At 46.6% G+C, this 10,718-nt stretch overlaps 2 protein-coding genes across 3 annotated transcripts; one reads left to right on the forward strand and one right to left on the reverse strand.

Annotated features, from left to right (window-relative positions):
• Positions 1 to 2,550: 2,550 nt before the first annotated feature.
• C3H1orf174 (chromosome 3 C1orf174 homolog) lies at positions 2,551 to 5,979 on the forward strand. The gene is made up of 3 exons (XM_037380854.1): positions 2,551 to 2,858; positions 3,595 to 4,092; positions 4,838 to 5,979. Exons 1-3 carry the CDS (start codon positions 2,619 to 2,621, stop codon positions 4,946 to 4,948), a joined length of 849 nt encoding a protein of 282 aa, XP_037236751.1. The 5' UTR covers positions 2,551 to 2,618; the 3' UTR covers positions 4,949 to 5,979.
• A 928-nt stretch (positions 5,980 to 6,907) lies between these two features.
• Positions 6,908 to 10,677, reverse strand: DFFB (DNA fragmentation factor subunit beta). Of its 2 annotated transcripts, XM_037380852.1 has the most exons (7): positions 10,538 to 10,677; positions 10,338 to 10,464; positions 10,014 to 10,202; positions 9,223 to 9,302; positions 8,852 to 9,022; positions 8,523 to 8,623; positions 6,908 to 8,047 (listed from the first exon to the last, which is right to left on the reverse strand). In XM_037380852.1, the coding sequence occupies exons 1-7, from the start codon at positions 10,649 to 10,651 to the stop codon at positions 7,831 to 7,833; spliced, it is 999 nt and encodes a 332-aa protein (XP_037236749.1). In that variant the 5' UTR covers positions 10,652 to 10,677; the 3' UTR covers positions 6,908 to 7,830. The 2 variants fall into 2 exon arrangements, with proteins under 2 accessions (XP_037236749.1, XP_037236750.1); XM_037380853.1 differs by lacking the exon at positions 9,223 to 9,302 and having other exon boundaries at positions 8,852 to 8,988.
• Positions 10,678 to 10,718: the final 41 nt, after the last annotated feature.

Below are 10,718 nucleotides of genomic sequence, written 5' to 3' on the forward strand. Positions count from 1 at the left end.
AGGAGAACAACAGCTAAAAAGCTGTGTCTTCAAATCTTGAGTGAAAGACTACTTCATACCGCTGGTGCTTGCTCTGCTGGGGAGGCAGAAAAGGCGGTGGGGAGGAAGGATGCCGCAGCATGGTCTAGCAGGGAGCAAGGCTCCCTGTGCCGCCAGTTATTAGGAAGCGGATCCTCCTCCTGCTTTCTCTCCAGGTGCTGCTAATGAGGAATTCAGCCACCTTCACTAAAAATAACTTTCCTGTAGCAGGAAAAGACCAGCCAGTGCTCCTGCTGGATGACGGTTTAGTTTGATAGACCTCGCATTCAACATTTAACAGCCAGTATGTTTACAGGCAACATTTTTTTTGGCTGCTGTCCCTGGCATGTCACTAATGTTTAGCCAAATGAACTGGGAGGATTATAACAGACAGGGACACTGGTGCAAGTGACAGGCGCAGAGACAAGTGCTGCAAGAAGCTAATTTACACATCGAGTTTCACAGCCTGAACCTCCCTTCCTGCTCAATAAGCTCATCAGCTGCTGCTTTATACTCGCCAGCCAGCTTTCATAAAAATGAGGGAGCTCACAAAATCTTTTTTTCTTTTTTTTGCCTGCCTGCTTAGACAACAGATTCTAATAAAAACCACTTCTTAATATTGTTGAAAATAAGTCCTCTTTTATGTGGAAATGTGGATTTAATGTAAATAGTTTGTGCTGCTCTGATTCTCTTTAAGAGCTGCTTGGCTGTTAGCAGTCCCTGTGTAGCCTTTCAAGTCACTCCGGAGACACTGCCTGCTGCTGAGATGTGGACTGCTCTCAGAGGGGATCTGTGTTCCTGCTTGCTTCTCCCGGAATGCTCTCCGCGCTATGTGAGAGCTGTTTTCTCAGACAGGGATCAGCCACATTTCAGAAAATGCAACAACACCTGCATCTGCAAAATTGTCACCACTTTCTCACAAAATAACGTGGTCATAGGGAAGAATGCACTGACAAGAGCTCTTCAAGGGCACCCTGGCTTCATCTGCCTAAGTTGCTTTGTCCTTGAAAGTGTCCAAGACCACCCCAAACAGTCCCGGGTGCTTGTGGTTGTGTATCTCCTGCTCCATGTGCTGCCACAGACTCTGAGCTCACGTCTGTGCTGGGTCACCAGAGCACAGAAAGCTGCTTCAGGCTCAGCGACCCCTGCCCTCATTGCTCAAACACCCGTCAATTTTACAAAGCAGCATAAAGAATGAGAAACATATCGTGTGAAAAGTATTTCTTAAAATTTTCAAAATTCTTCCTCTATTTTCAGTTCATTGGGGAAATTAAAACCACCACCAAGTTTTCCAGCTGCAGAAATGCTGTTCTTCAGCCAGTTCTAGCCCTGTTCTGTTTACGAGAGAGAGTATAAGTTTTCACTGCCTAATAAAAACAATCATCTGTATTCTGTGGCTGCAAGCAACAACACTGTGAGAGTGGAGCAACTTGAGAAGCTTTTTGAGGAGAATATGAATTACCTCAGCCAAAGAACAAAGCACAGAAGGACCCCTGAGCACCAAGAGAAATTGCAGAACAACGTATCCGGCATGTCTCCAAACCTCGGCAGTTTAACTGCGAGACTTTATGCTTTTGAGAAAAAATGTCTTACTTGAATATTCCCATAGGTACGTTCTTGCCACTTATTTCTGCGGTAGAAATTGTTGCTCATGTTTTTTAAGGCCGGAATGAATGGACAAGCGTTTTATCAGCTAAGCTGGATTGAGAAGCACAGGTAATATCCTCAAACCACTGAGACTTGTGGTACGGCTCTGCAATGAGCAAGAACATTAAAGGCTGCTATAAAGAAACAAGCTCCTGTGCCCTCAGCCGGACAGAATTATAAAAATCCCCACAGCGTCCTCAAAGCACTGAATTAACAGAAGAAAGAGCTGTAGTTTAATGTGATGGATAGAGCCCCTGGGCTCCATTGCAGTGGATGCTGCCGTCCGTCCTCCGGCGCAGACCGTCAGGGCACGCAGTACCTTCAATTTCTCAAAACGGGCAAGTGTGCTACCTCGCCTCCCCCAATAAAATAAGTGAAGATAATTACATACTTAAATCTAGGTGTCGGGGTGCTTTGCTACACAGAAATTCATCTTGTTATCTTCAGAGTCCTTGAAGTTAGAGAGGGATTTGAGTTACTGACATAATTTGTTCCCTGAGGGCTGTGGAAGCGAACTGAGAGGCATATCTGAATAATAACTCCCAGACCGCACATCATACAACAGGAGCAAGCATCGCTCCAGAAGGAAGACACAATGGGAAGCAAAAGATCTGAAGCGTTTATAACCTATAGAACGATCAGGCAGAATTTGTTTGGGTTTTTCCCCCAGGCAGCTGCCCATCAGGGAGATCTGGAGGCAAGCTCCTCTGTTCTCACTTTGCTAAAGCTTATATTAACGTAAAGCTGCCGGTGGGTGAAAGCTGGGCGATGGGCCCGGGCGGGCCGCCCTGCTTGCGGCAGGCTGGGGCGGGCTCCCGGCCCCGGCCCGTCCCACCACCGAGCGGGGACGAGGGCTCCCTTCGCCCGCCGTTTTGGCCCGGGGGCCGGCCGGCTGCCGGGGAGCCGGGCGATGGCGAGGGCGGGCAGCTCCTCAGGCGAGGAGGCTCCACAAGATGGCGATCGAGAGCTCCCGCGCTCTCCTCAAGATGGCGGCGGGCGGCTCGGCGCGGCGGGCGGTCACGGTGGGCCGGAGCCACACGGAGACCCATGGCCCGGCTCTCCCACGGCGGCAGCGGCCTCGTGGGCGCTGTGTGAAGGGGTCCCTGGAGGACAGGCGCTTGGCAATCGCCTCTGCTGAGCCCACGGGGGAAGCCCCTGCGGCGGCCCGTCGAGGGCCGCGGACAACGAGCCTGGTAAGAGAGCCGGGGCCTGCGGGGAGAGGGTTCGGGGGAGAGGGCCGGGGGGAGCGGGAGCGCCGGGCCTGGGGGGAGAGCGTTCGGGGGAGAGGGCCGGGGGCCCGGGGGGAGCGGGAGCGCCGGGCTTGGGGGGAGAGCGCCGGGGGACCGGGCCGCGGCACTGCAGGGGGGTTGCGGCTGATTATTAACCGCGACAAACTGCGCGTCACCGTGAGGGAATTCCCTGGTAAATTTATACGGTTTTTTGCTTTTCCTGCTTTCCCGCCGCTTTGTTAGACACCTGCGTGCAGAATACGGTGCGGGGGCAGGTTTGTGTGCTACTAGGCCGGATTTTGGATTTGTTACTGCTGAAAGGGGCGGTAGGCCCTTAGTATGCCGCTAGCAAGTGGTGGGATGCTTGGCTGTACCAGTCTGCTGCTTGAATTGCCATCTACCACATCCCTAAGAAAATACAAAAATGCCAGTTAGACATGTACAGTGCTTGTTTATGCTTTGAAAAGCAGCTTTCCACTGGTGATGGACTGTTTAGTGTAAGCTATCTGCTCCTCTTTTCTTCTTTTCATGTGCACTTGCTACTAATTATATTTTTAACAATATAGCTTTGGATCGAGGTGCCGCTCACTTGATAGAGCCCTTCAGTTCCACATGCAGCCTTGCAACTAAAGAGATGCAGTGATTTTATTTTTCTTTATTTCAAGTAATCTTATTTAGGATCTTACCTTTTTTCTAACAGCGTTCTTCACATGAAGCAGCTGACAGACCACCCTCAAAGAGGAAAAAATGTGAGAAGAGTCTAGTAAAATCAGAACTGGAAGGACTTGAGTGTGGAAGTGGAAGCCTCACTGCATTGGGGGAAACGCTGAAAACACGTGATGGGGATGGACATTCAAAAGATTCAGGAGATCGTGATATAACTCAGCAGAAAACAGGTGAAGACACTCCAGAGACTAACAAAGAGAAACAGGAAAAGGAGCATAATGTTTCTCTCAAGCCACATTCAGTGAAATCAAGCGGTGCTCCATCAAAAATGGATGATGATGAAAATCTGTGTCATCATGCCTGCACTGAAGAGGAAAGCAGCTGTAAAAGTGTACTTTCAGATGGGCCCAGCTTGGAGGATGCAGATCTCCCAAAGAAGCCAATACAACTGGACAATAGTGCTTTCTTGGATGAAGACAGCAACCAGCCAATGCCAGTGGACCGTATCTTTGGAGATGTTGGGGTTTTGCAGGTAAGATGGTGACAGTCTCTTCACACTTTACAGGCTCGGGTCTGTTACCCTGAAGTCTTGCATCTTCAAAGTTAGGCTAGCGTCAAAATTGTAGGCAAACTTGACCAGTATCAGTAGACATCTGGAGTCATATCCCTGGCCCCTAGACAGAATTGTCTCAATCAGAGATGAAATTAATTGCCCAGACAAATTAATTTAAGATGTAAAACCTCTCTTACTTAGATTACCTAGTCCAATTCCGTATGACGTACACGGCTATATTCTGGAGACACAGCATTACTGTCAAAATAGTTTTTTACTGTTTCTTAGTAGCGATTATTGTAGCTCTTTGGCAAGGAAGCTGGATTCTGGCCACCTCTGCTTTCACATTGATCAAAGACCAGAGCTTTAAATTCAAGCCCCAGGTCTGCCTTTAGTACACTGTAACTTTGGGCAAGTGATGCTGCCTTCTTTTAGGTGTTTCATGAGGAATGGTATTTAGTGGAAGTAGTGTGGACTTGTTTGTGGAGCATTTCACCCTCTCTGTATCCTTGAGCCTGCAGATGGAATGCCAGCCCTCTCCATGACCACATACCCTCAAAGTCCCTCTGCTATAGCTATGGGTTTATGCCACCACTTCCAAGTGAAGAGGTGTGTGTTGGTGCCTTGTGTCTTGGATGTTGAAGTATGTGAGGTGTTGGAGAGGCAGGAGGTCTGCCGTTTGCCACAACAGACTTTCCTTTATGATTTTATGTTTTTCTTAAAGGATCTCCCAGCAGTTGCACTCCCAAGCACAATGATGAGCAGGCGAGAATCCAGAAAACTGCATTTTATTGCAAAGGAAGATGAGGAGGAGGAGGAAGAGGATGTTGCCTAACAACAAAGTGTTATCAAATTAAACCTTTTTCTTTGCAACCACGTAATGATGGTTGGTTATGTTCCTGACGTAAGGTGTCTGAGTTTGCTTTTCTGAGAGAGAGGACTGGTAGAGTTTGTTTTTCTGGAATTGGCAGAGACAGTATTCTCCCACGGTTATCTGGGGCAAGGCAAAGACTTAACTGAATTTTCAGTGAGTTGGAAGTAAATTGTAATTTATTGTTTTACCTCAAATACTTAGGAAAAGAACAGGGAAAATATAAGTTCTTATTGCTTTTTTATATATAAATTTGAGACCCTACCTGGGGTGAACACTTGGTCTTGGTCCTTTTTTAAAAACAGCCAAGAAAAACATGTTAGAACAAGGGCCTTTTTCTTTTAATTCTGCGATGTCTGCCATTGCAGCATCCAGATAGTGACACGGCCAGTTGACTGCCCAGTACAAAGGGGGACACTGGCCTCTGTTGTGCAAGTTGTGTTGCATTGTTTACTTCTAAACCAGAACCAATTAAACGTGTAAAATGCAGTTCTTCCAGCAAAACACAATGCATGGATGTTTGTGTTAGTTCAGTGTTGTTAATTCGTGGAAGTTGAGTGCATTTTTATTGCATGTCAGTTCTCTGAAGGACCACCACGTAAAGCTGACTGCTCCCTTCTTCCACCAGACCAGGTGTCAGCATTGCTTTTTATAATGGTTGTGTAATGCAGCCCACCACAGTATTTTCAATTGACTTCAAGGGTTAGGAATAAGAATTTTGCAAACAAATGCATTGGTGGTGATAAAGGAGGAACGAAATCCCATGTCGGACTTGATGGGTATATGAATGAGTGCTAAGGATATGGGTCAGTTCCCCAAACTTGTGATTTTGACCTGCATTTTCAGAAAATAATGAGCAACTTCAGATTTCAGGAAGTGTTAACTCACCCAGTGTTTATAATACTTCTTTGAAAGTGTGATTATGCCATAAGCTTCCAGATCTTTATTGTTACAGTTTCTTCTACATTTCTAAAAATATAAAGATGTTATCAGCAGATGGTTTAAATAAATATTAATTTCTACAGCTATAGCCTGTTAAACATTCAAAAGTTGTAAGCCAAACAAATTGTATATGCATGACATGTTAATTTATTCACATTTCCACTCTGGCTGATGCACTGTTTCTGTCAACGGTATTTTTTGGCTCCTTTTCACTCTAATTCTGTAACACAGAAAAATCTAATCTTTTAATAGCATATTCATGGTTTTCAGCACAACTCCATCTTGAAGTAGCTCTCCCAGCTTTCCTTAAATGCCATATTTGCTACTGCCTCTTTGTAGCAAATATGCCTTCACACACATTCATTTTCATTTCAGCACTGTGCAAAATGGTGATTTTGTTTGTAGGAAGCATGCCGTACAGATGACATTGTGTTTGTCATCAGAATGTTAGCTGTGATGCCTTCCCCAATGTCAAAAGAGTGTCAGGTGCATTCTAGCTTAGTTACCGATGACATATATTCAGTAAAGCAATCTGGAAGGATCGATTGATTAAATGCATTGGTATTAGAAATCCCATCTTTAAAACACACAGACTTACTTTTCGTATTGAAATGTTTGGGAGGGGGATTGAGTGTGTTGTTTAAAAGTAAATCAGTACTCTCTGCAGCAAAGTTCCCGCATTTCCAAGACATAGTAAGGTATAGGTCACACAGCAATGCTATTTTAATACAATTCTGTGTGGACTAGCTGAATTTACCCAGGTGAGAAAGAACACCAACAACACGGTAGAAAAAAAAGTCTACCCTAGAGATCAGGGAAGTTATTTATGTAGCAGAAAGTAGCTAGTGTTCCATTCATCAACGTGTTTGTTTCCCTGTGCCCAGTCTTCCTAGCCTGAATTGGCCATGCTATGTTACACCCAATTAACCACGCATGCACTAACCACGCATGCACCTCTGCTTCCACATAAACACAGAGAAAGATAGTGGCGATTATATTTATTTTTTAAAAATTCACATCACTTACACTGCCAGTCCTTAAGAGTTCAGTTGCTATCAGCTGCTATTTAAAAACAAACTAAAAAATCAAGTAAAAATTGATCTATTTGTATTTTGTTACCGGAGGTAGGAAGTGTCTTACAAAAGCAGTATTCTCTAAAGCAGCAGGTAAACATGATTATTATTATTACAGTAACATTGCTTGTATTGCTTCAGGCAAACTCCAAGCTAAAGATGCAGAAAACGTTTGAAAGGAGAGGGAAATGAATTGGAAAGATGACAAAGAACAAAAGTGGTAAAAGCAAAGACAGAAAGGGCCTTGCTCTTCCCTCTAGGAGATGCACAGCTAAAGCACCAGTAAATAGAGTGGTTGTGGATGAGCACAGGTGTTTAGGTACAGAGGAGCCAGCCGCTCAGTCACTGAATTGCCCCTTGGCATACCTGAAATACAGTGGTTGTCTGCTTGGAAAAGGCACAGAGCAACAGAATTATCCTAACATATTCTTTGTTTGGCTTAATGGTCAGAGAAATACTACAAGACCCCTTCTTCAGTTCTTAAGAAATGTTTTGTCCAAGTTTCGTTTCCGTGTACTGTGAGTTTTGGGCCTATGTTTGTCACAGCAAGAAGGAGATCGTAGGGCATAATCAGTGCCAGCCTCTGACCTCATTTTTATACCCTGACACACATCTGTTTTACTGCACTTAACACAGTGTGATCTAAGGAAGGCTTGCAGTAAGTGAGAGTAGAATTATGAACGTATGCTTTTAAGACTGCAGTTGAATTACTTGGCAAGTCTCTTTTGCCAGAGACTTACGTAAGTTCTTGTTTAAGAAACTAGAGCTATTTAAAAGTGATACCACATGACATGATTTTGAAAAAAGCAGAAGTCAGTTCCAGAGATAGCACTACGAAATCTTGTGGTTTTGCTTCCTTTTTCTGTAAATTTTAGTTTTGTCACAACTGAGATTATGATTGGTTTTCTTATGGCAAGCAATATGTACAAGTTTTAAATTATCCACTGTAAACAGCAGCTGATAGAAATATTCCCAGTTCACTTCTCTTCCATCTCGTGTTTTGACAGCTTCTGCCAGTTCTGGGACAACAGCACGTTTCTTCTCTATTCTATAGTACACAAAAGAAAACAATATTGCTGTCAAAAGCTTTTTCATAATAATCAAGCCGCCATCTTCTTTTAGAGCCAGGCAGAATTTGAATTCTTTCACCGTAACTAGGTTTATAATTTTTTTTCCTGAGGACATTAGTTTAGCAAATCCTGTTTACTTCACAAGTACACAATGCCTGAAAATGGGCCTGGGTTTTTTTGCCACAAAGGATAACATGGTGAGGAGGGGTACGTTCTCATCCAAAGAAAATGTGAAGGGAAGCAAAGCAGCTAATGAGAGACATTATAAATCTGTCTTCAGGACTTTATGTTACTGCAAACAGCTGCAGCATCCAAGCATCTTTTTATCACAATGCACTATTCTTAGGGGAACTAACTGCACAGGGCAGGGGGTAAAGGTTCAATGGCTCTACCTTTCCTGCCTAAGATGAAGGGCATGAAATGGGTAAGTGTAGATTAATACTTTGTACATACATGTGATCCAGATTCCAGGTACTGAAGAGGATTCTGCTTTCCCTGTTACTGTAGGGGTTGATTGAATGCTTACATGGGCAGTCATCTCTGTCAAAAGGCCCCTGTAAATCAAGAGGGCTGTGATGACAGGTGTACTGCCTGTCACCCCAGCACAGCGCTCCCGTTTGCTAGAACTAACCATAGATCGTGGAAGCTGTGACATCACCCAACCGAACTTCACACTGTGCTACACAAGCATCCATGTAGCTGTTCCCTTTGTCTAACAGCACTGCAAGTCACACCACCGCTTGTTGGAAGCATGACTCTGCTTTAGCAAGGGCTGAACGTACCTGACAAGAGAACCATCCCTCCATAGTGCACAGGCGGACTGCTTCCTCCTCTCTTCTGTCAAAGTAGCATCCGTTGTATTTCACAGATTTCAGTTTGTCTGACATCAGGTCAATTATGCTTTTATATGCATCTCTTGCTGTAGGATGAACATTTGAAATAAAACTACTAACCTAGAGGAGGGGTAAAAAAAAAAAAAAAACAACCAACCAAACCAATCATTCCATGGTGTCTATAGCAGCCTAAGGCTCTTCTCTACAATCTGTATGTTGCACTGTAAAAGTGTTTTTACAGATATATACACACACATGTGGTCACAGATTTACTTTTACTAGCAGCTTGAGACAAAGTTACTTCAACAGAAACTTTTTACCTCTTTCATGTAGCTTCGTATTCTGCTTTCGCAACTGTATCGCATATAGCTTGATTTGTTCTTAAAACGAGACTCTAGACCTAAAAGCAATTAGATTGTGTTGTAACCTAGCACTTGCAGTGCTGTGCTTCTACCTGGCTGGAAACTTACCCCTTTTCATTCTCCCTTTTCACAGACTCAGTATGCACAGGTTTTTTTTCTCTTTCCCATTTTTATTCCGCTAGTTCAAGACTACCCTGCTTTTGGCACTTAAAAGGACCATGCAGAGCGTATGCAGCGAGAGCAGTAGCTGATATTATAGATGTTAAATGTTACACGTTGATGTGCATACACAGAACACTAACAGATGATGAAAAATCAAATTGTTCAGAACTGCAACAATGACTTGGGAATAGGAGGGGGACCTTGCAAAGGAGGTATAAGGAAAACAAGGGAAGATTTGCTGGCTCGTATGGGCAAATTTCAATATGCTGTTAGCAAACTTAAAGTACTGCAAATGCAGACCTGTGTTAATGGGGAAAAATTTGTTCCAGAGTGATCTGGGATACAGCGATAGGGAACACCGTTTTTTTACCGTTTTCTGATAGCAGATACAGGTATATTTTCAAGAAACCTAGAAACGCATGCTAGTGTAAGCAGTAACTAATCCCCTGACCAGATGCCAAATCTCACTAGGCAGAAGGACTCCCACATTTTTAAACTCCTTTAAGAACAGTAGCCTGGCAGAAGCGACTCTGGAGCAGAGTGCGACCTGGTGCCCCGCCGCAGCTCCGGGCGGGCGGCAGCCGTACCTTCGAACCACTTCTTGTCGTCCTCCTTGTCCTCGGCCAGGATGTTTTCGCTCAGGTTGTGGATGAGATCCGCCAGCAGCTTCTGCCTCCTGGGCGCCCGCTCGTCGGACAGCAGCTTCTGCGCCGCCTCCACTACCGCACGGCTCTGGGTGCAGGAAGCAGCCAGGAACCGCTCGATGTCGCTGGCACCTGCGGCTTGCGCGGGCGAGGGGCTGAGGGGCCGCGGTCGGGCCCCGCCGCCGCCGACCCCCCCCCCGCCCGCCGCCGACCCGCCCCGCCGCCGCCGCCGGCCACCCCCCGCCCGGCCGGCCCCGGTGCACTCACAGCCCTGCCACGTCTCCCCGGGCCCCAGCAGCACCAGCTCCGTCTGCGGCGGCAGCGTGTGGAAGTAGCTCTCGCTCAGCTCCGTCCCGTCCTCGCAGAGGCAGAGCCGGCTGCCTGCCAAGGGAACCTGCGCCCCGGGCGGGTGAGAGCCGAGCCGGCCCCCCGCCCCCGCGGCCCCGCGCCGCGCCCCCGGCCCGCACCTGCAGCAGCCGGCAGCCCTTCCGCAGCAGCCCGCGCAGGCTCCCGGCCGCCACACCGAACTTCTGCGGGCTGCCGCAGCCGCGCAGCCGGAAGGCCCGCAGCCGCTCCGCCATGGCCCCGGCCCCGGCCCCGCCGCCGCCCGGCGCGCATGCGCGGGGGAGGGGGAGGGCGGGCTGTGTG

This window comes from Falco rusticolus, chromosome 3 (genome assembly GCF_015220075.1).
Source record: "Falco rusticolus isolate bFalRus1 chromosome 3, bFalRus1.pri, whole genome shotgun sequence".
NCBI lineage: Eukaryota > Metazoa > Chordata > Aves > Falconiformes > Falconidae > Falco > Falco rusticolus.

Excerpts from the sequence above, each read along its gene's own strand:
- C3H1orf174 (XM_037380854.1), top strand. The coding sequence starts at position 2,619 with ATGGCGATCGAGAGCTCCCGCGCTCTCCTCAAGATGGCGGCGGGCGGC. Across the intron at positions 2,859-3,594 it reads GGCCGCGGACAACGAGCCTG|CGTTCTTCACATGAAGCAGC; the intron begins GTAAGAGAGCCG and ends TTTTTCTAACAG. Across the intron at positions 4,093-4,837 it reads GAGATGTTGGGGTTTTGCAG|GATCTCCCAGCAGTTGCACT; the intron begins GTAAGATGGTGA and ends TTTTTCTTAAAG.
- DFFB (XM_037380852.1), bottom strand. The coding sequence starts at position 10,651 with ATGGCGGAGCGGCTGCGGGCCTTCCGGCTGCGCGGCTGCGGCAGCCCG. Across the intron at positions 9,303-10,013 it reads CGACAAGAAGTGGTTCGAAG|GTCTAGAGTCTCGTTTTAAG; the intron begins GTACGGCTGCCG and ends AATTGCTTTTAG. Across the intron at positions 9,023-9,222 it reads TACGAAGCTACATGAAAGAG|GTTAGTAGTTTTATTTCAAA; the intron begins GTAAAAAGTTTC and ends CCCCTCCTCTAG.